Source organism: Callionymus lyra, chromosome 10, assembly GCF_982586985.1.
Source record: "Callionymus lyra chromosome 10, fCalLyr1.hap1.1, whole genome shotgun sequence".
NCBI classification, from domain to species: domain Eukaryota; kingdom Metazoa; phylum Chordata; class Actinopteri; order Syngnathiformes; family Callionymidae; genus Callionymus; species Callionymus lyra.
Window position 1 is genome coordinate 26,437,291 of NC_141827.1, and position 25,819 is coordinate 26,463,109.

Consider the following 25,819-nt stretch of genomic DNA (forward strand, 5'->3'; position numbering starts at 1 on the left):
ATCAGTCGTATGTTTCCAGAATTATATATATTTGCTCTCTTCTAGGTCAACATTACAGTCTGCTGTAGTCTGTAATAACAAGTAGTACAAATATTATACCGACAGAATTTGCCACCTTGCGATTATTTCAGTCTGGGTTTCTAAAAGCGAAGCTAGAATTACTGTGGAAGAGTTTCCTGTGGTTACAGTCTTCACACCCGAGTTCCTTAATCATATGATATCACTCCGGCGCTGGCCAGAATATTGTTTATGACTCAAAAGGTAATCTCATAATGCTGCTGGTTTGGATTTTCCATTTCTAAGATTGACATTTTTAACCTTTATTTAAGTCTTTTTCCACTCACTTGTGGTTGATGCTCTGCAGACAGTGAATGTAAGTGAGAGCGTTTGCTTCTCATCACCCTCCACAACTGACATCGGTCGTCCTCTAGACTGTTTAATGTAAGATAATCAAGGTTTTTTGGGGGAAACTTAAGATGTTTCAGCATCATTTTTTCAACGGTAGATGGTTTCCTGAGACACCGACAGAGGCAGAGCGAGCGATTGGTTGAACGGCAGCAGCAGCGGGATCACACCTCCTGATCATGCGGCAACATGGCTGAGGATGTGCTGCCATGGCAACCATCCTCCAGTGACCCAGTGATGCTGCGTTAGTGTGTCAGTGTGATAGCTGCTGAATGAATGTATGGGGGAAAGAAGATAGAGACGGAGTGATGGAGGAGGAATGACAAACTTAATTGCTTTGTCACTAATTGATGTTGTGGTGCAGTAAGTGAAGATAGCGCTTCCTCAACATCTGGCTTTAATTGAAGTCTTTGTTTAAGACGTGTTGTCGATTGAATTCAAGTGTATTGGGGCATTTAATGCATTGTCAGTGCAATGCTTTTCTTGAAGCAACCATCATATGTTGACAACTGATGGAGTTACATGCTACTTTGATGAACCAATAGGCAGCCAGGACACTGAACACCTTGCTCTAGTTGTCTTGTCCTGGTTGTCAGGGGCTATTTGAGCAGATTTAATTCAGCACATCGTCTCCATTATTAACTGAATTTCTCAACGAGATCATTTAAAAATACTTGATTTTTATATTTCTAAACAATAGCCTTTTAAAAGACAAGAATCACAAATCAATTGAAAACAGGTAAAGCTGCCAAATGTTGCTAATGCTAATGCTAATTCTAAATCCATTGACTTTTTTTTGTTGGACTGGATGAAGGTATAGACGCTTTATACTTTAAGCTTTTGAATTAAATAAATCTGAGTATAATGCCACTGTTTGGTCTTCCTAAAAAAGTTTGGACATCTCTTTAGTAAGAAAATGAAGATTGAACCGTACCCCGACAAGGAATGAGTTACTTAGCATAATACTATCACTGTGGCAAGTGGAGAGAAAAGTCTAATAAGATTAATATTGCTCTCATCTTTTTGTCTGATTTTATTTTGACTGACTTGTATATTCATTTATCCAAGTTAATTATCCAACTTCACTACAGACTTTTACAAATCACAAGATTAATAGCCACATCTTATTAGCCATGCTAGTTTTAGTTAGAGCTAATTTTTGACCTGAAACCAAGAGATATCTTAGTCAAAACTTCTAAATATAACCTCGCATGTCTTCAACTAGTTAACCACAAACTTCAGAGCTTCTTCAAGGATAAAAAAATGTTTTAGGTATTTAGTAATTGAAAATGAAAGATTCACTCTGATGTGTTTTTATTTTTAACTTTTGGGATCTTGTCATAAAAAGCTTGTGTGGTGTTAAATGTGCTTTATTTTTTTCAATAGTGTGTATTTTAAATACCCTTTTTGTAAAAATGGGTCCCTGGCCGCAGTTTGGACATGTGTGGCTTAGACAAAATGTTGCTAGTTGTATTTAAGTGTTATTTTAGTGTTAGCAATAGCATTAATATAAATAATTGTTAATTCTTTAATATCAATAAAATATTTTAAAGGTTAGGGTTTTTATATGCACTGTTCTGCACTGTTTATGAAAGCACTAATAAAATAATAATACATAAGATTACATAATTCTCCACGTGGCTAAATGGCTGTCTTCGACCACAAGCCAGTGTCGCATGAATAATGGACCATTACTCCAGGACCCCGGGGAGAATGAATCATCTCAGAACTCTGACTCTCAGTGTGAGGTCCTCACACTGCTCAGTCGTAAATGTTGTACATATATATATATATATACAGTATATATAAAACTCGTTTTACACACTCCCTGCCTCGAATGTTTCATGTTTGCCCTTTAAAAAAAGCAATATAACCAGATTATCCTCTAGCAGGAGCAATTAGTTTCAAGTCGGCTCCAATTACTCCATCATTGCTCTCAAGTCAGAAAGTCAGAGACTGGTAGACTGAGGTCCACATCAGATAAGTTGTGGGTAAACGTCTGCGCCAGGAAGTTTGATGTGTCGGGTTTTATGGAGACAGCGTTTTCATTTTCCAGGCCAATAATGAGTCGACGGCACTTTTTTTTTTTTCTTTCATCGACGTCTCTGCATAAATGGGACGTCTGCTAATCCAGATCCAGTGATGCAACGTACATCCATTAAGTCAAGAAGCACTACTCTGTGATGAAGGGCATCTCAGATGAGAAACTCACTGGGTGGAGGAGCTGTAGCAAAAGAAAAAGCATTTGTCGCCCATCATTAAACACACATCCATTAATTTAATTCATTGAGAAAAGAGTCCTTGTCTTGTCTAAATGTCAACTGGTTTTTATGTCCCCGTCTACTTAAGTGATGCCCCCACGAACACCTTAAACTCGAGCTATTATAAGCCTTAACCTACCACTCCTCCTACTGGTAATACAACGTTATTACAACCTATACATTCTGTTTGCATCTTTCTCTATTCTCAGAAAGAAAATCATCAAAGACAAATTACTTCAAGTAATTAAAGTACACTTCTGTAATACAGTATATGTGTTTTTTTATATATACATTTCATAATATGTTACAATACCTTCACCATTTATTATTCTTTCCAACTCAAATTATTTAGGCCTGACATGAATAAACAAAAGTGTTCCATAAATAGTCAACAATATCCACATTGTGTTAAATTCATGTTAAAAGACATATATGGAACCTTAGATTTCCGTTTTTTTTTTTAAATGTAAAGCAAACATTGATTTTTTTTCTGAAAGATACAGTATTTGCAACCCTCCACCAGATTTAATAGGACAGTTGTTGTTTTTTAGCAACTCAGAATTAAAGAAAAACTACAGGAAAGAGGAGCTATTTACTTGAGCATCATTCCCAAGCAAAGGTTGGTTAAATAACAAACTTGTTTGGGGAGAGATAAACAGAGATGCATATATGCCTATCTTTGGTTGCTCTGGATCCTGGTTTTGACATCCAGAAACGTGGAGGCAGACACAACAAGCCGTGCGCCATCAGCTGATTACATCAAAGATATATTCAGGAATGTCTCCTCGAAGGCTGTTGTTTTGACATCCCTGTGTGAAACCTGGCTGACCGTGCAAGCCTTCGCCTCCTGGACTGGTCGTTTTGCAGACGTCTGGTGAGATCATCACCCGGGGGCTGTTGCTTTAATGACATAGGAGGCATCTTTTCCACAGGCCTGACTGGAGGTCTTTGAATCACCACTGGAGTTGTGGTCAGGCTAAATCCAGCCTTACCTTGGAGCTCTTTTTCCAGAAATACTGTAAAAGCTTTAACAAGGAAGGAACTGACTTTTAAAGTACATTATCCCATAATCATCCCTTGATTGTAAAACTTCTGTTTCTACTCTTCTAATATAGCTCCAAGATTGAGGTTTACTTTTCTTAATAAAAATAACTAGGAACTGCAATTGACAACAAAATTATTTTTCAGCTTTCAGTTTTTATGACACTCAAGAAGAGAACACATTCACACTTAGAAACCTAGAAATTATTATTATTCTTTATCTTCATCATTCCTCACACTGTGAGAAAGCAAGAGCACAACACAACCCACGCAACTATTTAAGATGCATAGAATTATGTAAGTGAAAGTGGGACCCTGGTCTAGAAAGGAGCTATATATATATATATATAACCATTACTTACTTACTTACTTATTTAATGATAAAATGCTACTGGGGAATAAACTCTCTTGGTACATTACAGTTATAAATAAAATAAACTCACATTTTTTTCTCAAACGACTGAACTCCAAATTAAGCAGTAAACTCCTCACAATATAAAGAAAAGACATATGCTGAAAAATAGGATTGTCAAAAAGGCAAAGGTTAAGTATATATCTATTTACCTACATAACCTACGTTTTTTCGTTTATTAGTGATGGGGCAAAGAGCAATTTGTTCTCTTGTGGACCAACTGATAAAACAAATCTGGACTTCTTATAACACGGCTGCTGCCCCCACGATTCCACCAGATAAGTAAGTAAAGGTTATTTGTAAAGCGCCTTTCTAGACCAGGGTCACAAAGCACTTAATATCAGGACACAACAGGATATTGTTAAGATCCCATAACTTCTTAATCCAAAAGCTGGCTAGTTTGAAAAAAAATAATCTTCTACAGTCAAATCTGCGTCAAATCTTTACAATAGTGTAAACCACAAAACTTTGTTTTGTCTTAAACCACAATTTTACAACATTAATTCCAACTTGGCAAACAATACATCAAACCTTCTGTCTTTCCACCAGATAGACAAATGACAACTTCAACTACATCCCTTTGCATTTTCCTTCTCATACAGTCATACAAATACCATACATTTCCTACTGTACAAAGACAGAAAAATCAACTTTGATCCCATCTCAGGTGTTTGTCCATGTAACAGCCACGGCTTTGTTCATCAGAAATAAAATAAATTAATAAATAAAATTATAAATTGATATTTTAATAAAATAGAAAAGCACAACAAACACAAACATTTGTATTATTTTAATACTGAATGTGAGGATTCATTGTTGTTGTTTTTTTATTTTATTTTTAAACTTGCTGTATTTTTTTTTAAGCCCGAATAACGTCTGTCTAAAAAGCGATAGCAATAAAGTTATTGTTAAAACTAACGGCTAATGGACATGCTAACTAGCTTGTCAGTTGCACAGTTTTTTTTAAATACATTTCAAATACAACATTTTGAGTCATTCGTTTTGACATGATTGACGTATTATATCAGAGGCTGCAAAAAAAAGAAATTGAGCTAAATTAACTTCAGTTAAAATGGAGCGGGAGCTCGCAGAAGCTATAGCCGGAGATGCATGACAGCAGGCGGGCATCGATCAACTCGAGAGAGTCGGCGCGTCTCTGGTTCTCCCTCCGCGCTCGTCATCGTCCCCCCGGAGCAAAGGGGGAGTTACCAACCAGCGGAGCGTTTACTTCTCCAAAGAATGGGCGAAAGGGGTTTGAAGAAAGTGGGGTTTAATTCTCTCTCTTGAACACAAGTATATCTTTACAAACCCCGGTGAAAAAGTGCGATGAGCGGGCGAGTATTGACCAGGAGAGCGGCGTCAGTGCGGTCAGCACCTCCGGCCAAACGGACTTTATTCCTGCCAACAAGGTAAACCATGTTTCCTTAAACGTTACTTACAATTTTGAATTTGTTCTGCATGCGCATTTTAAACAAAAAAAATGTCTTAGCGAATGAATCCTGGAACAAGAGCGACGGGAAACCTTTTAGAGCAGATGGATTCACATGCAATACGCATAATTACTATTTATTAAACTGAACTTTTAATCCATTTAATCATCGGAATTTAACTTTCAAAATAGATTCTAGCAGACCAGCTTTAAGCATATTTATATTCTCCACAAAAAAGAAGCTCTAGAGAAGTAATCTTGATAATAATAAATGATGGTGACCCACTTTAACTTTTCATTGTTGAGTACATTCACTTTCAACATCTAACTAGAGGACACTGCAGTGCTTCTGCAATGCCATGCTTTCCCCCAGAGCTGCCCCTTTAATGCATGAAATCACAGAAAGCAGTGGTAGGAGGTGATTTGTCATTCCTGTGTTGTGCCAAGTTCATTTTTCTATTAATGGATTTGGATTATTGCCACTTGTACCGTACAGTAGAACAGCAACTCTCATTAGTCTTGAACCGGTGGACGTGTGCACATGTGGGATTTATTGATGCCCCTATATTAACATTTCATGCTTGGATCATTGGTTGCCCAATTTTCCTGGTATATTTCCCTTTTTTTAATTTGCCTGCTCAAGTAATAGAAGGGACACACAAATCATTTTTTTTAACTTGGGGCCATGCCACAGAAAACAGCGACGTTAATTACCACTCCATGGATGAAGTATGCTTCTGGTGCACTCCCTCCCTGCGTCTGGAATTCTCCTCAGAAAGCTCGGCGACCAACACAACAGTCCACAGGCACTTCTGTCTCTTCTTAAGAGGGATCCCTCGAGGGTTTTTCACGACCCCTCCGTGGCCCCTGACAGAGGTGGTATTGTTCAATAGTACAGAAATCATCTGTACTCTGCAAATCATCTTCATCTTTAGCATAGCACTTTGATTGAAGTGTTTTTTTTATTTTATTTTATGCTGCTCTTGACTATAATAAAGTCCAGGCATAACTATAGCCAAGTTGAATTCTGAATGAGCACGGGGCGTTTTAGCGCCCTGTAGTTTTCTTTGCATTTAAATGTTCCAGGCTTTTGTTAATTGCAGGTTTTGACCCACAAAAAAGGCACTTCCAGCTTAGCTAGCGAGACAAAAGAGAGGAGTTGGTGCTTACGAAACCTACGTGAACCCACTTGAATTTATTTTTTTTGGCTCAGTGTGAGATATAGCGGTGGCCGTTATGAGAAAAATATTTTGTCACAATATTGACCATTTTATATCAGGATGAAGATATACCACGATATACATCAATGTATTTTGAAAACGTACCATCAAACAAACTACTTTTTCTCTCCCTTTATTTGAAACTACACTGTGGAAATTCACTTGAATTGTTAAAATGTAAATGAAAACTAGAGAGAAGAAAAGAGAGATGACACAATAGACATTTTCTATTGTACCTACAATATCGTCATATGGTCCACCACTGCTTCAAAATGCAATTCAAAACCCTGTTATTCTTAAAATACAGATTGAGTGATAGCATAAATAACAGTACATTATACAGGTTTGGCTCATGGGGGTAGCAACCAAAGTTAAGAGGGCCCACTAACAGCTTTATATAATTTTGCTCTAATACTTGCTAAGCAAGCAGTTGCTAACACATATGTTCTTCAAACACTCTTCAGCTCTACACATATTAAGTTTGCGTGACTGAAACGATGGCCAAGAAAAAGAATCAAAACATTCTTTCGCTTGCTTTTTTTCCCCTCAAGAGTTGCAGAGATAAGGCTGCGTTTGCAATTTCTCTTTCCAGCTTTTAAAAAAAAAAGCCTTCCATAACTTCTCATCTGATACGACGCCGTACTTATGGCTGCATACTTCTCTTTAGATAAGAGGCTGACCTACAGATGGATATAGCTCGGTGGGAGGACAATGAAGGGGAACCTTCTCCTCTGTGTCCGCGTCATCTTCTGAGTGACACAGAACTGAGCCTTGCTATTCTAGATGGGGTCTGTGAAGGGTTTTAGGCGTCGGACACTCAGAAGTTCCCTTCACACTCCTTCCTGGAAGCATACCAGACTTAACTCACACCAGGCCTGTCAGTGGTTGTCTCCTTTAATCTGCGTGATTTATCAACACTGTAGCATACAGTCAATAATTAAAGACCCGCTCCCCTAAAACGTGGCCTTGACCTATTTAGGTTTTTATAAAGTCTTAAATTTTAATAAGGAAAGTGTATATTAAGAAAGGGTGTGTATTTCCACGAATGTGGTGAGACAGTATAATGATGAATGATTTATTGCTATGTGTTTGTAGTATTTTTAGAGTACTTGACTCTGGTGTTGCAGAATTTACAGACCTAATGACTCTTGACGTCGTAAGTGTTTTCATTTGTTTTGAAACCAAACATCGGCATTAAAAGCTGGTGGATTCCACTGCATCCTCTTGTCATTTTTTAGGAATGCACAGTATCTGCATTGTTCGTTCAGCTGCAAAGGAAAATATGACTTCTGCCATCTAGTGGCTGGAAGTTTAACTGCGACACAAAAATGAACGGGGGGAGTGAAAGTTTAATGTTAATTGTAATCATAGAAGAAAAAAAATTGAATTATTGTATTTTAAACACACTCTATTGAAATATAGACCATAAAAGTACTATGATCAAAACAAAATGATTTGAAAGCAAATACATGTGTTGAATGTTGATCCTTTATCACGACATTCAGGTGTAATGTTATTTTCCTAGACCCCTAATATGAATTGTTTTCACCACATCACGCTTCTCTGGATCCATTAAAGCGTGAAGCAGATGCCACGATCTTTGAATCACCTGCTCGCTTGAGCGTGTGGTGGCCGCAGGAGGGTCAAGAACCAGATGGACCCTCCTGTTCCCCACCTCTCTCACTTGATCACTGTTGCGTCAACGTTTCCTTTCCTTTCCTTCCCTGCTCAGGTGGGATGAAAGCAGCTCCATCAGCAGCGGCCTGAGTGATGGAGACGGCGAGGGTTCGGAGAACATCAGCTCGGAGGAGTTCAACCCCAGCTCGTCGCTCAACTCTCTGCCCAGCACGCCGCTCGGATCCAGGCGCAGCTCCTCCATCATGGTGAGAACGTTTTTCCTTCTCTCGTGTATGATTTCAAAAGCAAGGCTGCAGTTTTGTAGCCCAGACCTCAAACATTTCCGATACTTTGTGTTTTAATCATCTTGCGGTCGCACCGCCGACCTCAGCATGGTTACATAAAGACAATAAACAGATCCTTTTAGTCTTCAATTTTTTAAGACGGGAGTGTGAAGTATTTTCTCCCTTTCTTGGTAAATTTAGTAATTGATACCACAATGCCAAATGCTCAGCGAGAGAAAACGAACACTGATGCTCCTGAATGAGCCATCTGTCTCTCTGTATCACATTAACATTGTGCCAGAGACTCAGCATGACCAGTTTAGTCCTTAGAACCATCTCCTCTATTCACCACAAGACACTTCTCCCTCCTACAATTAACTGTCGAGGCCACAGTGATGCATTTCACTCATATAAGAAGAAAAAATATGAATTGCAAGCTATCATTGACCTTAATAAATCATCCATATCTGCTTAATAGTCTGAGTTTTAAGTTATAAGTACTTAAAATGTGATTTAAGGTGTTCATATGTATTGCTAAAAGACGTTGAATTGTAGGGGTTTGGAAGGAATCTGTCGCAATAGAAGGGCAACTTGTTATATAATATTTGTAGTACTGTCGAAAACTTGACTCTAATGTTGCAGAATTTACAGACCACATGACTCTTGACGAAGTCGTAACTGCTTTCATTTGTTTTGAAACCAAAATATGTCCATATTTTCTGTGAAGGATGTTCAATTGCAACACAAAAATGAATAGCGTGAATATTTGCATGTTAATTGTAAGTAATCTAGCTTTAGTAAAATGTGATTGGAAAGCAAAAGGATAATTAAAAACATACAAACAAGTATTCACAGCTTTTTTTTTTGCTATAGGGCGCGCTCAAAATCTTTTAACTTTGTAAAACATATCGACAGTGAAGCTAAAAAGCTTCACCTTTAGTGAACGTTACATTATTCTGCGAGGCGTAATGAGTAATACCAAGAACAATGTGTTTTAAAGCATGTACAGTATAAGTACAATTAACACTTACTGTATTTATGAATGCAATTGTTTTAGCTGTAGTATCTTTTAAAAATCGTTCATAAAAACTGGTGGGTCGTGGCCATCAAAAGATGCAAAAGATGTGAAGACATTGACACCTTAAAATATATATATATATATATATATATATATATATATATATACTGTATATATATACACACGTACAAATGAATACAGGGCTGTTGGATATACAAAAATGTATTGTGAAGAAAATAAAGTGTATCTATATTGTCTTACAACCATATTACATTGTGCTTGTTTTCCTTTCCTTCATATTTCTAATTTTGAGAGCCAAGATGTGACTGTTGGGATTATTGAGTCATCCGTTGTTTTAGGTTTCTACTTCCGCTGTTTTCCTCAGTGGGCTTCTTGAATGTGCTCGCAGCATCTCTCTTATATCACAGTGTTTGACTGCAGAATCTGTCTTGGATCGAACAAAGATCGCAGTCAGTGTTGAGATAACAGAGGATGCTGGTGCTTCTTTTCTTTCCTCTGCACAGCTGCGCACAGATGCAGAGAAGCGTTCTCTTGTCGAGAGTGGACTGTCCTGGTACAGCGAGGAGAGCAAGTGCAGCAGCAAGCTGGATCGCTCCGTCTACGACACAGGGAGTCTGAAGACCGAAGCGCCGAGCAAGTGGAGGAAGAAGCCGCCGAGCCTGAGCGAAGAGTCCGCCTTCAGAGCGGATATGAAGAAGCCGCAGAGTTTGGGTCAGCCGGGGAGTTTCAGGAAGACACGCAATCCTCCTGTGGGGGTCACCTCTCCCATCACACACACTTCTCAGAGCATGCTGAAGGTCGCAGGTAAGAATTTACTATCATATTGTTACTCTCACGCTTATATATGCAGCCCATGAGATGATATTCTGCATCCCTCCATTTTAGAGTGAGTCAGATGAGAGTACACTTGCAGATGAATAAGGAAAAAATATCCTTTGATTCTCTAATAACTACTAATATTACGGAGCCCCTCAGAAGTAATAAAACGGAACCATGTAGAGAAATACTTTGGAGCCATGTAGAGTAATACTACGGAGCCATTTAGAGTAATACTACAGAGCCATGTAGAGTAATACTACAGAGCCATTTAGAGTAATACTACAGAGCCTTGTAGAGTAATACTAAGAGGCCACATATAGTTATTCTATGGAGCCACGTAGAGTTATACTACGGAGTCTCTAAGGGTAATACTACAGAGCCTCGTAGAGTAATACCATGGAGCCTCATAGAGTAATACTAAGGAGCGTTGTAGAGTAATGATACAGGAGCCCGGCAGAGTAATACTTCAGAGCCTTAAGGAGTAATACTACCTAGCCTGGCAAAGTAATACTACAGAGCCTGATGGACTAATACTACAGCCTGTCACAAATGATACTCCAGAGCCTTGTAGATTAATTTTACAGAGTCTCGTTGAGTAATTCTACAGATCCTGGCCGAAAAATACAACGGAATAAAATAGCCCAAATTCAGTGAAATCAGACTATAATTGACAAGAAGAAGTAGAAAACCTTCCATTCTCGGGCCCAGTCCTCTGGTGGCCCCGGCATGGTGAGTTTGAGAACCCCGGTCTAGTCTGTTTTTTTTCTAAGATGATTAGTTTAAATGAGGAGCTATCAGCGCAGTCATGAAAACTCAAACCACATTTTCTGTGAAAGCAGTCCTTAGAAAGCCCAATAAACTGTCAAATGTGTTAAACATTTGCTCCCATGATTCAACATCATTTCCCTCTGGCCTCTAATCTCTCCTCATACAAACAGTGAGGTTTGAGTAATGCTGCTTCAAATGATGAGTGTACTAGTCTCATAGCTCTGGGCATCATCATAAACTCACTTGGATTAGACACGGATTAAGAGACTTGGTTTTTGATATAGTATTTATTTCTTAAGAAAAGAGGATTATAGTTTTTTCTTCTGATTTCCCAAATGTCAGATCAAATCATTATCATGAAACATTTTTTATTTTATTTCTTAAAATCTCCTTCACAAGAAAATCAGGGTTTAGTTTATTTATTACAATCTCAAAAAACACAAAAATTACAATATTCTTAATTTGTAGCCTTTTAAATTTTAATTCTGGTATCATAGTGCCATCAGACAAGGCCAAAAGAGTATCATGGTGGCACTATAATACATTTCTATATTGAATTTAAAAGGATACAAATTAAAGAATACAGAATTAAGGGAATTTATTTTTGAATGATTCGAATAGAGATACATAGATATTTTTATGTGTGGTAAAAAATACTAAATCATTTTGAGAATATTCTTTTTGTATTCAATTTTTCCAATCTTTTAATATAGAACCTATTTAATTCAATTATAAAACAAATACATAATTAAATCCTTAAAAAAACATTTTGATAAAGGCATTCAAAGTTTCAACATTTGAAATGTAGCAAAAAACAGGATACACCCAATTCTTGTATTGAATGAATCAAACCAAAAAGAGAGGAGTGAGGAGACAAAAACCAATGGAAAACTTGAAGGAAACGAAATAAAATTATAAAAAGATGACATAAAAATAAACATTTATATGCAAATAAAATATTTATAAACTTAACCTCAATATGAACTCAATACAAACTTGAATTATTTTAAGGGGCTGGAGATATTCACAAAATGAACAAAGAAATAAATCATTAATACATTATCTTGTTCTACTCTCACCTCATGAGGGCCACATAAATACGGTAAAAGGGCCGCACTTCTCCTATGCCAAAACTAGCTGCACCAAATATCAGCTATATTCCAAATTTAACTGAAATAATTTCCTCAATATACACAATTGATCATTTAACTTACTCTCTGTCTTCCCAGCTCCCAAAAGTGAGAAGCCCCAGGATAAATCCAGGATCTCCATCAAAACCTCTGGTCTCCAAAGGTCTCGTTCCGATGCCGGCAGAGATCACATCTCAGAACACCGTAAGCCCCCCTCAGGTTTAGTCAAGCCCACCGCGGGAGCTTCCTTCGGCTACAAGAAACCTGCAGCGGTCACTGGTACCGCCACCGTCCTGACAGCAGGTGGGGCCACCATCTCTACCGGCTCGTCCACATTGGGGAAATCCCCCAAAGCCTCAGGCATCCCTGTGAAGCCCATGGTGGGAGGACCGCCCACGGGTCGCAAGAACAGCTTCGACGCCGGGAGTGAGCAGAGCTTCCTGGGTCCAAGCACACGGAATAGTATTCAGTACCGCAGCCTGCCTCGCCCCGCCAAGTCCAGCACGCTCAGCGTGATCGGGCGATCCCGGCCAGTCAGTGGCACCATCGATCCCAGTCTGCTGAGTCTGAAGCCAGTGGCCTCCGCCGGACCCAGAGTGAAAGAACTAAGCAGTTGCAACATTAAACTGTCCAGTCGATCGGCACCCGGTCCAGTCAACCAGACTGACCGGGAGAAGGAGAAGGAGCGGGCCAAAGCCAAGGCCAGCTGCACTGACATGGACTCTCTGAAAGGAGAAGAGTCTCAGTCTGAGTCCATCAGAGAGTCAGCTGTCAAGCAGCATGGACTCAGAAGGACCAGCAGCAGCAAATACCCTGAGCTGTCCTCACCCACGTCACCAAGGTGTCTGAACACAGTCCCACTCATTTCCACTCAAAAATGCTGTAATACTGCCTGATTATTGTTGAGAGCCCAAACAGGCCGTATCCAAGCTTGATAATATTTTTCCTAGCAAGTCAAGTTACATAACAACAATGAAGGAATCATTTTAAGGGAAATAAATTAAAAAATAAAAGGAAATCATACAATGTATTCTTTTTGTATTAAAGATTACACATTAAAATGAAATATATTAGTGATAATTTCTGTATATTTTTATAACTTTTTTCAAGATTTTTAATTACAGTGACATTTTAACATGCACTTTAATGATCATTTTTGATCCTTCAAAATGCATTTTTGAAAGATTATACATTTTTACAATACCTGCAGCTCTGGACTCCACAGAACCTTCAATTGATGTGCAGGTTAATGATAAAAAATTAATTTATAACATTGTTTTATTTCCCAAGGTTGTGGTTATAAAAATAACTGCTAGCGACTATAGTAGAGATAATAAAAGAGCCATAATCTTGAGATAAGTGTTGGCAGCAACACATGTTTTGATAGAGAAAGTAGGTCAATCATCAATAATAGCAATAATAGTAGAAATAATAGGAATCACAGTTGACACCACTTTTATTGTGTGATTAAGTTCAACACTAACATTTGAATTCTTGCTGTAATTCTAGGATGCTGAACACAAAATCTCTGGGTCGTCCCCCCAGTCTGGCTCACCTAGACAAGGTCAACTCCAACAGCCTGGACTCCTGCATGATCATTCAGGACCTGCCTCCCAAAGTGCCACCGTATTCCAAACTTCAGGACCTGGCCGGCTCCCACACCACGTCTCGTCTCACCCCCAGTCCGGCACCCGTGCTCCACATCGACTCGTACACCAGCGAGAGCCTGAGCGGGTCACCTTTACTTTACCCCAAACTTGGGGGGATTCACCGCAGCATGGAGTCTCTACAGCTGCAGATGAGCGTGCCCTCCAGGTTTGTGTGCTCCGAGATGCAGGACAAGGACAGGAGCACGGGAACGTGGGGGGCCGGGACCAGGACATCCCTTACTCTATCTGATAGGTGAGACCCCATTTTTTCCACTTTTAAAAAATCATTATGATTCAACTTTTGAATAATTGGAATAAGAATTTAGATCATGACTTTATTTAAATTCAGGACGATACATTAAGTATCATGATACAGTATGTTGTGACATGAAGCGATACTGTAGGAACAAGGATATATTTTTAGTGGCGACTGAGTACTTGACTCTGACGTTATTGAATTTTCAGACCGCATGACTCATCCATTGGTTTTGAAACCAAATTATGTCCAAACATTAATTTTGAAAACTGCCTGAGTCGACAGTATCCTCTTGTCCTCAGTACTCTACACAGGTTTGAATTGTTCCTTTGGCTGTAGAGGACATAAAAACTGCCATCTAGAGTCTGAATTGCAACCCATCTTTTAATTGCAACACAAAAAGTATATATTTTTTATTTTTATTTAACATACTTTATTGAAATATGAACAATGAAATGACTATGACAAAAATAAAATGGAATATATATGAATTTAAAGCCAACAAAATTAAATTGCTATTGAATATCGATACAGTATCATGTAATAAATATCACCATATATCTCTGTATGTGTAATTTCTTACACCACTAATAACCAAGTTTTCTTTTTTCATCATTGTGTTCTTGCTAAAGGTTTGATTTCAATAAAACCACAAGTAATTATCATTATAAAAAACTGCCACTTTTGTCGCAGGAGAATCTCATTATTTGAGCAAAGCTTGTTTTGCTAAAAGATGAGATTCTTGTATGTTTAACGAAATTTTGTGAATGATTATTCCCTCCAGCCTTCAGACTGACAGAAACACTTTGCCGAAGAAAAGTTTAGAGTATGTTTCAGTTTTTTTTTTAAACTTGTCACTTGTTTGACAGACCAGAGCAGTTTTTAACGTGTGAACGTGTGTCCTCTGTCAGACGCTACAGCTCTGGCCTGTCGGAGGGCGAAGAAGTCAAGCCGGGGAGGCGTCACTCCCACAACATCACGACGGAGAGTGACAGCCCGCCTCAGTTGCCGTCACCCACCCGGCCCCTCCACCTGTCCTCCGCCAAGATCACGCTCACCAACGTCGGTGAGCGCCACTGCCAAGTTCTAAATCCAATCCAGCTCTGTAATGAATAAGTTGTTGAAAAAGCTGTTTGTCTTGTTGCTGAGCCCTGAGATTTGATCCAGAGTGAGAATTCTTGTTTAAGCTCTGACACTCCAGGAGTGTTTAGACAGATTATCATGCTCTGCATTAGCACGGCGAGTACAGATTTGGTTCTAAAATATCGGGTTTGAAGTGAAACTTCTATTCGACTGAAATTTAGGCAGAAACATGCAGGAGTTGAACCACTTAGGGTTCAAGTCAGTCTATATTTATCTCTTAACTGTTGTGGAACCGCAGGGTTGTCTTTCACTGACTCGACAGAACACGCTGAACTGTGTGTGTTAGTGTTCAAGGTTCGATGTGTTCCACTTCTTAACTCTCCAAATGTGCTCTGAATTGTTGTAGTCGCCCCGATTTCCACTGGCAGTCCCCGAATATCGCGCTCCAACAGCATCGGGCCCCCCAGTGACTCGGCCTGCGATCTATACGGATCCTCCCCTCTGGGCAGCAGCATGTCGCTGGCAGATCGGCCAAAAAGTATGATGCGGTCCGGGTCTTTCCGGGAACCAGGGGAGGATGGTGAGACAGTTAAACCACTCTTAAGTTCTAAATGAACTCACAACTTATGAGTCATTGTTTAACTAAATCGTTTAACTACTCGACCACATCACATGATAGCAAGTATACTTGCTATTAGGGAATAATCACGGATGGCCAGTAAAAATGAGTTTTAAGCGGTTGGAAAATGTTACAGTTGCGCTTAAAAAAAAGGGTATAAGAGATAAAAATGCAACATGCAATTGAACAGCATGTTCATCATATTTTTTTTAACTTTTTTGGTTAAGAATAGTTTAATAATTTACAGAAAAAAGAAAAGGTTTATTGAAGTATGCCAGGGCCACCAGATAAACACGGACATGGGGCCGCATCCTGCCCTCAGGCCTTGCTTTGACCAGGAATGACCTAGATCAGTGGTCCCCGGTCCAAGGACCGGTCTATGAGGAGTTTTGTAACAAAAGTAGAAAATAATTGACATCATTTATTTTCTATTGTTTATTATTGCCTGAAATGTGTTTCTTTTTTTAAGTAACAAGTGACACATCAACACAATATTTTCCATGAAGTTTGTTGTCTTTAAACTAGTAAAAATGAGTGAAACACATACTCTACATGATTCATTTAACTGGTATTTGAAGGTCGGTCCGTGAATATAATGCAGACATTAAAAGAAAAAGATAATACTGTATGAAATTAATACAATTTTATCAATTTTATGTAATAAATAACGTTTTTATTTCCAATTTGTCTCCAAAATGATATTCGTTATGAATGAAAACCTTTATTTCTCCTTAATATTCTTGAACAAACTTTACTACAGAAAGGCAAAATGGTACAAGACTAAAGACAGAACACAGTTTAACTGACTTCATAATCTATGATGAAGGCCAAACAACAGAAGTAAAATTCACTAACCTTTTTTTTACCTTTTTAATTTAAAAATGTATCAAAGGATGAAATTAATATTTTTTTGTGAAGGATGATTTGATTTTTGTTTGTTTAATACGTGTAACATTCATTTGTATAATTTCAGTTCATGGCTCGGTGCTCTCTCTGGCTTCTAATGCTTCGTCTAACTATTCGGTTAGTATATCATTTGAGATTGTTACATTGTTGTGTACTTGTACCATACACTTGTAAATAAATCATTCGAGATTCAGCCCCCAAAAAAATATATAATTTTAGAAAAATGTCAAATGTTAGTATCTTCTTCTAAAGATTGTGTTCTGCTCTGTGTTGCCATTAAACCGCTTTCAGAATGAGGAGAGGATACAAGGAGAGGTAAGAGTCGGCTGTGGGTGTAAACCGAGACTGTGTTTCCCTTAAATCATCTGTCAGCCATTTCCTGTTGGAGCCAACTCACACACCAGAAGCTTCTTGCTAACATCTGGACACTTATTAGGACAGCCCGTAACTTTTTGTGTTTTGATCCATCCATTGTCTTTCACTGACAGTCCATGAAATGTTGGTAAAATACTCATCAAAGTTGACATCTTCACCTCACTATCATCCGTCACTGACTTTGTCATGCTTTTATGTGTTGTTTCATGTTTTTAGTAGTCTTTTGTGGTTTTACACTCAGTATTTATTGGCGTTTTAAATTCAGTTTCCCCCTATTTTCTTCATTTCTGTAGCAAATTCGCAAGTTGAGACGAGAGCTGGAATCTTCACAGGAGAAAGTGGCCAATCTAACAATGCAACTCTCCGCAAACGTATGTTGTTGTTTTTTAAAAAATATATTTTTATTTTTCCATTGATTAAAACTTGTAATAATTTTCTGCTGTTCACAAATCTGAAGTTTAAAAAATGATCAGATGTTGTTACATAAAAGCAAAAATAAATACACTCTTTCACCAATAGATACTTAACAAAAACATATATTTTATTCTTTTTAATTCACATTTTTTTGATCATTTTTTTTTAATTCAATTTATTTTTAGGGCACAACAGTTTTTTAAAATGTTCCCCACTTCGATGTACTCAGCCTAAATAAACAAACTCTTAATTTTCCCCCTCCTTTATCTACAGTTTCTAAATATTTAGATGACTCTGTGTTTAGTCTGAATCTTGTCTTCCGCTGTGTGAATCAACACTTTTAAGTCCAACACCTAATACAGCTTTTCCCTTTCTTTACGCTGGAATCTATGCTGCCCCCTGCTGGCTCCCGCTGGCCCGCACCTCTGGATGCTGGGCAAAGCAGCTAGGCCAGGTCTGTTGCCCTGCAGGGGTTGTCTGTCCAGCAATATTCCCTGGTGTCCCTCGTCCATGTCTTGATATCTGTGACTGTGCTGACTCATCCTTTCATCGTTTCATGTTAATCTTTTGAGTCACACTAACAATAGCAGATGATCTAAGTCTAAACAAATGAAACTAACTTTATTTTAAAACTAGATGTCGTGAGTGTAAAACATTTACTCCATCCATGACGTTCATCTGAGTCATGAGGCCATTAGAAGTCCCTGAGCACATCATCGTCTCCGGAGTTATTAAAAAACTACTTCAACTCTTAAAGTCATGGCGTGAGACATCTAAGCCTGAAGCTCAAACATGCCTCGCACAGTTGCCAGTCTCCATGCGAGCGCTTCCTTTCCCTTCATCCTCCATCAGCTGTTTGGTGTTGCACGGTCGACGTCTGCTGTTTAGAGCGAGTGACGGTCGTCTGATATCTCACCTGCTGTCTCTCCTGTCTCTCTGTCTGTCTAAAGGCAAATCTGGTGGCAGCTTTCGAGCAGAGTCTGGCGCTGATGACGGCCCGTCTGCAGACCCTGTCGGTCTCCTCGGAACAGAAGGTGACGGCAGGCCGTGTCTCACCTGTAATTACAATCTAACACACACACGCCCACCTACACCCATGTTCTGTTGTTGTGTTTAGCATTTGTCAACATTTTTATAAAAAATATACTTTTTTTTTTAAAATTGTTTAAACATTAACCTTTTTTCATATACTCTTTAAATTTTTATATTTGATTAAATTATGTTATTTTTTATCTATTAATCTCCTAACTTTGTTTCGTTTATTAAAAGTGTTTTTTTATTTATTTTTTTTACAAATTTAAAGTGAATAAAAGTTTAATTATTATTTGTCTCTATATTGTTTAATTATTTTGCTGTGTATATTCAAATATACTGTAAGCTACAGTCATTTAGTGAAACAGTAGGTTTTAGATTATAAATAAGATAAAGAAAAAAAATGGTCTTTTATAATCATCCTATTTTATTTTTTAGTACCAAATATAATGAATTATTTGTATATAATCAAGCTTCATTTGAACTGCTTATTAAAGATTTTACAGTTAACTTTATTCATTATTTTAACACGCATGGTAAATGTTTTAACTTTAAAAAAAAGAAAGATACTAATATATACTAATATATTACTACTACTACTGATATACTCTTTCTCCTTTATGTCATTTTTATATCCATATATTACGAGTACGTATTTTTTTAAAATGTCTTATCTAGAATGTCTAGAATTGTGTTAATATAATTGGCTGATTGATGGTTTATTTCAACAACATGTGAAGCATTTCTGAACTTTGTTTTCTCTCTCCAGGATTCTGAGCTGACTGAGCTGAAGGAAACCATCGAGAACCTGAGGGCCAAGAACACAGAGGCGCAGGAGATCATCCAGGGAGCTCTGAGCAACCCTGACATCACACCTAAAGGTACAAACTTTCATCTTGACAGATCGTGTACTTTCCATCCCTGAGTTCTTTCAGTCAATTTCCGTGGTGGTTTGGATGCATCTTGGCCACGGACTAAGCAGCTTCTGTGGTCTGGAAACTACATTTTGTGCTTTTTCTTTTTTTTTTACCAGAATTGCTGATCAACCGTCAGAACTCCTCCGAGAGCTTGTCCAGCCTCACCAGCACCACCAGCCACACCAGTCACTCCAGCATGGGCAGCTTTAAAGAGCAGGAGGCCAAGAAGAAGAAAAAGAAGAGCTGGGTGAGGACACGTTTTTAAACTCCAAAAATATTTCTGTAATGGACTTGTTTGAGACCACTTTCCTTTGATCCCAAATCCATATTAAACTTGGGTCTCTCCCTCATGCTGACCTGCTTCTTATTTTAGGTGTTTGAGGTGAGTGTTGCTTCTGTCCATGTCACTCTCCTCACTTGATCCTTTGTCTCATCATGACTCATCCGTCTTTTTGGACAAGCCGTGTCACGGCATGTCTGGCTTGTATCGTGTTTAATAACGTGTTGACAGACACGGTCCTGGGCATGTAACGCAGTTTTTAAACAACACGAAACATGTCTTAGTGGTTATGCCTTCCTCCTACAGCTGCGCAGCTCCTTCAATAAGGCCTTCAGCAAAAAAGGCTCCAAAGGGACCGGACCGTACGCAGATATTGAAGAGATCTCCACCCCGGAGTCCTCGGCACCATCGTCACCCAAGGTTCACCATGACGGTGAAAACCCTTCTTTGATGAAATCCTCTGCCTCTGTGACGTCATCAGGGTAACAACACTTAACCTCCCTCGTTTAAACATACAAGAATCTCAGAATCTCAGCAGGAATCCACTGTATCCTCTCGTCCTCAGTCGTAGCCAGAGTCTCACAGGATTTCATTGTTGCTTTAGCTGCTCCCATCTAGCAACCGGAAGTTTAATTGCAACACCAAAATGAAATACACTGCAAATAGTTCCATTTTACTTGTTAATAAGTAAAATGTAATATATATATATATTTATATATTAAAATATAAACCATGAAATAACTATGATAAAAGATATAATGTCAAGCCAAAAAAAAGAAATTGATAGTGTGCAGTAGAATATCGTGGAAAAAATATTGCAATATATTTACAAAAAACAGTACAATTTCAAAGTTAGATGAACAAAAAATATTAAATGCCATTATAATGTTTTTTCTAATTAAAGTTGTGCCGGCCGTTTGTCTGCAGACTATGTGAGGGCGGCGACCCAGGCGATGACAAGGTGGTGACAACCCTGCGATCAGAACTTTGGGAGAAAGAGCGTAAACTGACGGACATTCGTCTGGAAGCTCTGACCTCTGCTCATCAGCTGGAGCAGCTGCAGGAGACCATGATCAACATGCAGGTCAGTCACATGAAGCTTGTTCAAAACTAGTACATGATTGGTCTCATTATACATCATCATCAACGCATCACAAGATTTTAGTTTGACAAAAAAGTGACACATTTATCCACAGAGGACAGTGGAGAACCTGAAGACGGAGAACGACCATCTGAGGACCGGCACTCCGTGTCCGTCTCCAGGTCCCTCCAGCTCGGCCTCGCAGTCGTCAGGTCTTGCTGCTTTAGGAGGCTCATCGCCGCGCCAGTCTGTTGCCGTGCACTTGCCTAAAAGCTACAGCAGGGGGATGAGCGAAAGCTCAGGTACACTTATTACATTTTAGTTTTTTAAAATGATTTCGCTTTTTCCAACGATGATTTATTCTCTCTCTCTCGCAGACGTCCTCTCCACAGACTCGTTCAGCTTCTCTTCGCACCGTGATGATCACCGCGTTCGGGTGGTTGTGTGTGTGGCTGACTTGCACGTCTTTAAAGAAGTAAGTACCGATTTCTGCACCCTCACTGCCGTTGTTGTTTTAAAGCTAAGAAAGACTGATCATCTCATAGTAACTCAGGATTACTGGAACATTAGCTTGATTTCATCATTTGTTTTTAACAGCTATAGAACAGTTGTGATGAGTCAATGAGACCTCATGAAACTGTATCATGAGACCTCATCAACCCATCAGTACTGATCAGGGTTTCATGATACAATTTTATCATTTTCAAAGGCCTTTAGACGGGGCTCTCTGCTCGATTGTCTTTGAAACCATTGATCAGCTGCAAAAATGATGAAAGAGCGCCACCTTCTGTCCTTTTGAACGACACTTGTATCATGAATCCCTAGTGTTGACGAATGTGTGACTTCAAAATTAAATGAATTAAGAAGTTCCTTTTTTTTATTTCATATTTTTAGTACTCAACATTTCATGTCCAAAATAATTACAGTTTAAGTGTCTGTAGGTGTTTGTGTACATAAGCAGTCGTCTGTCTATACATGCAGTATGTGCCATGTTATGCATACCGTTCCAAGTTTTCCCTTGCCTCTTGCCCTGTGTAGCTTGAGGCAAACATCAGCTTATTTTATAGCTAGAAAATAATTCTCTTTTTTGCATTTTCTGCGAATCTTTGTAAGGGTTTAGAGGCAACGTTTATGAATGAATCCTCTAAAGCAATAGATTTCTAATAAACATGGTGCTCTGGGCCAACAGGAGGTCAAACCGCAGGATTTCTTCATCGGCACCGTGAGAGTGAACGGCAGGATGGACTGGTCCATGCTGGACTCAGCCGTCAGTCAGGCCTTCAAGGTGAAGAGGCTTTGCACGGATATGTGACCTGAAGATGTTATTGAATATAAAGTTACCGATCCGATTTATTGGATTGTCTGCCCTGTGTGGCTGGGATACTGAGTATTAGAACATGATTCTCTCTGTGGTACTCCAGGTCTACATCGCGAAGGTGGACACCACCTCCAGTCTGGGTCTGTCTGCTGACTCCATCTACAGCTACAGTATGGGCCACATCAAAAGAGTTTTGGGAGGAGTCGCTCCAGAGACGCAGCCGTCTCGCTGCATGTCCCGCGGGCCCAGTTCCATCACAGTGGCTCTCAAAGGTGAGTCAGAAAGTCTATGTTTTGATGTTTGACAATATATTTATTTTTTTGTTTCTGTATTATTGACCATTAAGAATAAATATTAAAGCATTCAAAAAAAGCGTAATTACAAGTGTAATGTGATTTTTTGTTTTGTTTGACAATATATTTATTTTTTTGTTTCTTTATTATTGACCATTGAGAATAAATAGTAAAGCATTCAAAACTAGCGTAATTACATGATGATTTTTTTTACTATAACAAACAACTCAGTATCTATTATCTTTTCCTGGATGATATGTAGCAAATGACACTTTAAGACTAACTTACAAATGCCAAATTCTCCCAAAAATTACAGGTTTTCGTTTTGGATAATGTTCTGCTGTTTAATTGATCTTTAAATAGCAAAAATATTAGTTTCAATCGATGGCATTGATCTGTGTCTGACTCCACAGGTCTGAAGGAGAAGTGTGTGGATAGCCTGGTGTTTGAGACTCTCATCCCAAAACCCATGATGCAACACTACATCAGTCTGCTCCTCAAACATCGCAGAATCATCCTCTCCGGGCCCAGCGGGACCGGGAAGACCTACCTGGTTTCCCGTCTGGCTGAGTATCTGGTGGACCGAAGCGCCCGTGAGGTCTCCGAGGGCATCGTGGTCACGTTCAACATGCATCGCCAGTCGTGCAAGGTGACGCTAGCTCACCACTTGTTTTTTATCCATTTATTGTTGATTACAACTTGTTGTGTTTTTTCTCTGACCAGGATCTGCAGCTTTATCTTTCCAACTTGGCCAATCAGATCGACAGAGAGACAAACTCCTCGGAGATCCCTCTGGTGGTGATTCTTGACGACATCCACGACACGGCTGTTCTCAGCGAGCTGGTCAACGGAGCGCTCACCTGCAAATATCACAAATGGTAACTCCTGTCTGAGCCGCGCTACAATCTCAACTGTTTTTGACGACTAATCTGTGGTCGTCCTCGTTTCAGCCCCTACATCATCGGGACCAGCAATCAGCCGGTGAAGATGACGGCAAACCACAGCCTGCATCTCAGCTTCAGGTTTGTTTCACATCCCGAGGGGTCGCTTCATGGACGAGTATCATGTTGGTGCTCGATGAAAACAAGTCAATAATCTGCTGGAAGATTCATATATATGTATATATAACTTGCATCAATGACTTGTCAATAGCAATTTTTTCTGACAGGAACCAGACGAATGACTACATGAAATGTGGTTTACGAGAGCAGAAACTGTGGAAAGACAAACCGTAAACATTTGTAATGTTGAAATTAATACATTAAGTCTAACATTATTGGTTAAAGGACTGGTTTGTTTCACCAATGTCTTGTCTTGTAAAGTGAACTGATTAAACGAATAATTAGTCATTAGTCATATAAATCTTCAATAATTGTGTGTACATTTTTATTATATTTTGATCTTTAAATAAATGTTTGTAAATGTTAAGAAAAACCCTGAATGAAATATATATATGTATTTTTAATAAACTATTAGATAACATAGTTATGAAAGAAATATATTGTATGTCATAAAAGTTATGTCATATTAATCTAACATTTAATAAGTAATAATTATTATCATTATTATGTTCATCTTTATTTTCAGATTCAGGACTCAGGGCAAGACAAACACTCTGTGAGACTAGAGATTAAAAAAAAAAAGACACATAAAATAGGGATTAACATAGTCAATAACAAAAAGATATTACTATGAAGTTAAAAACGACTTTACTAGAACTGTTCTGGTAGAACTACAGTTATTGTGGATCAAGAGGTTAATGATATGGTTTTTCGGGGCACGAAGCCGACACATAAATCTATACATCAGGTTTCTGAGTATTAAAACAGTATGTATTTGTTTTCATATATGTTAATGTGTACGGATGCTAACAGCTCTGGCATTTTAGACTCAGACCAGAACAAATTCCCTCTCACAGGTTTGATTTTATTTTTTTCTGTCCCGCTCCAGGATGGTGACGTTCTCCAACAACGTAGAACCCGCCAACGGCTTCCTTGTCCGCTACCTGCACAGGAAGATGATGGAGTCCGAAGACGAGCGGAGTCTGACCAACGAAGACTTGATCAGGGTTTTGGACTGGGTTCCAAAACTGTGGTACCACTTGCACACGTTCCTGGAGAAGCACAGCACGTCTGACTTTCTGATCGGTTTGTAATGATCCGCTGAGTGACCCGGGGAAAGAACCGTGCTCAATGTTTGTTTCCACGGCTGTTGCCTCCTCAGGTCCCTGCTTCTTCCTGTCCTGTCCGGTCAAAGTGGACGAGTTTCGATCGTGGTTCATCGACCTTTGGAACCACTCCATCATCCCCTACTTACAAGAGGGCGCCAAAGATGGAATTAAGGTGAGTAAGAAATACAAATCATGATACAAGAGCAACAATATATTGAGCGACTGTAGGAACGAGGATGTATTCATAGTATTGACCGGGTCCTTGACTTGAGTGAGTCATCCACTATTAAGGAATCAAATCTTACATTGTTTGTCCAAGAAGTTTTTCTTTCACCAATGTTGTCCTGTTTAGTTAACCTTAATGATTAAAAATCTGGTTCCAAAAAAATAGGGTTGTCAATTTGTATTAAGATACAGGGGCAACAAGACTACATGTTGTGATGTATTGAGATTCTCAAGGAGACTCTAGGAACAAGGATGTATTTGTAGTATTGTCATAGTTCTTGACTCTGGTGTAACTGCTTTTAGAAAGCAGAATATGTCCAAACAACACCTTTTATCTGCTGGAGTCGACTGTATCCTCTTGTCCTCAGACAAAGCCGGGACATCATTGTTTGTTAAGCTGCAGAGGACATGATGACTGCTGCCATCTAGTGGCTGGACGTTTTATTGCAACACAAAAATTAACAAAAGCTGTGAATATTTTTGTTTTAATTAAAAGAAAAAGGAATAATTTTATTTCACATAAAATGTATTTGAATATTCACCATCGGTCTGCTGTGCAGGTCCACGGTCAGAAGGCGGTCTGGGAGGACCCCGTGGACTGGGTTCGGGGCACGCTGCCTTGGCCGTCTGCCCAGCAGGACCAAGCCAAGCTGTTCCACCTTCCTCCCCCGACTATGGGGTCCAGCAGCCCGGGTCAGCTCCTGGAGGAGCGAGCTCACAAGGAGACGACCCCGAGCTCCATGGAGTCGGATCCACTGGTGAGAAGTTGATTCTCC

The 25,819-nt window shown here is 39.0% G+C and overlaps 1 protein-coding gene across 3 annotated transcripts in view; it reads left to right on the forward strand.

The window, feature by feature from the left end:
• nav1b (neuron navigator 1b) overlaps positions 1 to 25,819 on the forward strand; it is a 47,997-nt gene that overhangs the window by 18,865 nt on the left and 3,313 nt on the right. For 2 of the 3 annotated variants that reach the window (XM_087801545.1, XM_087801546.1), the window contains 25 exons: positions 8,501 to 8,651; positions 10,212 to 10,512; positions 12,525 to 13,266; positions 13,935 to 14,327; positions 15,115 to 15,156; positions 15,242 to 15,396; positions 15,820 to 15,993; positions 17,006 to 17,055; positions 17,230 to 17,253; positions 17,607 to 17,684; positions 18,678 to 18,761; positions 19,529 to 19,640; positions 19,793 to 19,923; positions 20,263 to 20,438; positions 20,884 to 21,040; positions 21,153 to 21,339; positions 21,415 to 21,512; positions 22,227 to 22,322; positions 22,459 to 22,627; positions 23,062 to 23,297; positions 23,372 to 23,526; positions 23,599 to 23,670; positions 24,599 to 24,795; positions 24,872 to 24,990; positions 25,604 to 25,801. In XM_087801545.1, coding sequence (XP_087657671.1) covers positions 8,501 to 8,651; positions 10,212 to 10,512; positions 12,525 to 13,266; positions 13,935 to 14,327; positions 15,115 to 15,156; positions 15,242 to 15,396; positions 15,820 to 15,993; positions 17,006 to 17,055; positions 17,230 to 17,253; positions 17,607 to 17,684; positions 18,678 to 18,761; positions 19,529 to 19,640; positions 19,793 to 19,923; positions 20,263 to 20,438; positions 20,884 to 21,040; positions 21,153 to 21,339; positions 21,415 to 21,512; positions 22,227 to 22,322; positions 22,459 to 22,627; positions 23,062 to 23,297; positions 23,372 to 23,526; positions 23,599 to 23,670; positions 24,599 to 24,795; positions 24,872 to 24,990; positions 25,604 to 25,801 — 4,297 coding nt within the window. Of the gene's footprint in view, positions 1 to 8,500; positions 8,652 to 10,211; positions 10,513 to 12,524; positions 13,267 to 13,934; positions 14,328 to 15,114; positions 15,157 to 15,241; positions 15,397 to 15,819; positions 15,994 to 17,005; positions 17,056 to 17,229; positions 17,254 to 17,606; positions 17,685 to 18,677; positions 18,786 to 19,528; positions 19,641 to 19,792; positions 19,924 to 20,262; positions 20,439 to 20,883; positions 21,041 to 21,152; positions 21,340 to 21,414; positions 21,513 to 22,226; positions 22,323 to 22,458; positions 22,628 to 23,061; positions 23,298 to 23,371; positions 23,527 to 23,598; positions 23,671 to 24,598; positions 24,796 to 24,871; positions 24,991 to 25,603; positions 25,802 to 25,819 lie in introns of all 3 variants that reach the window. The other variant, XM_087801544.1, reaches the window with a different exon arrangement.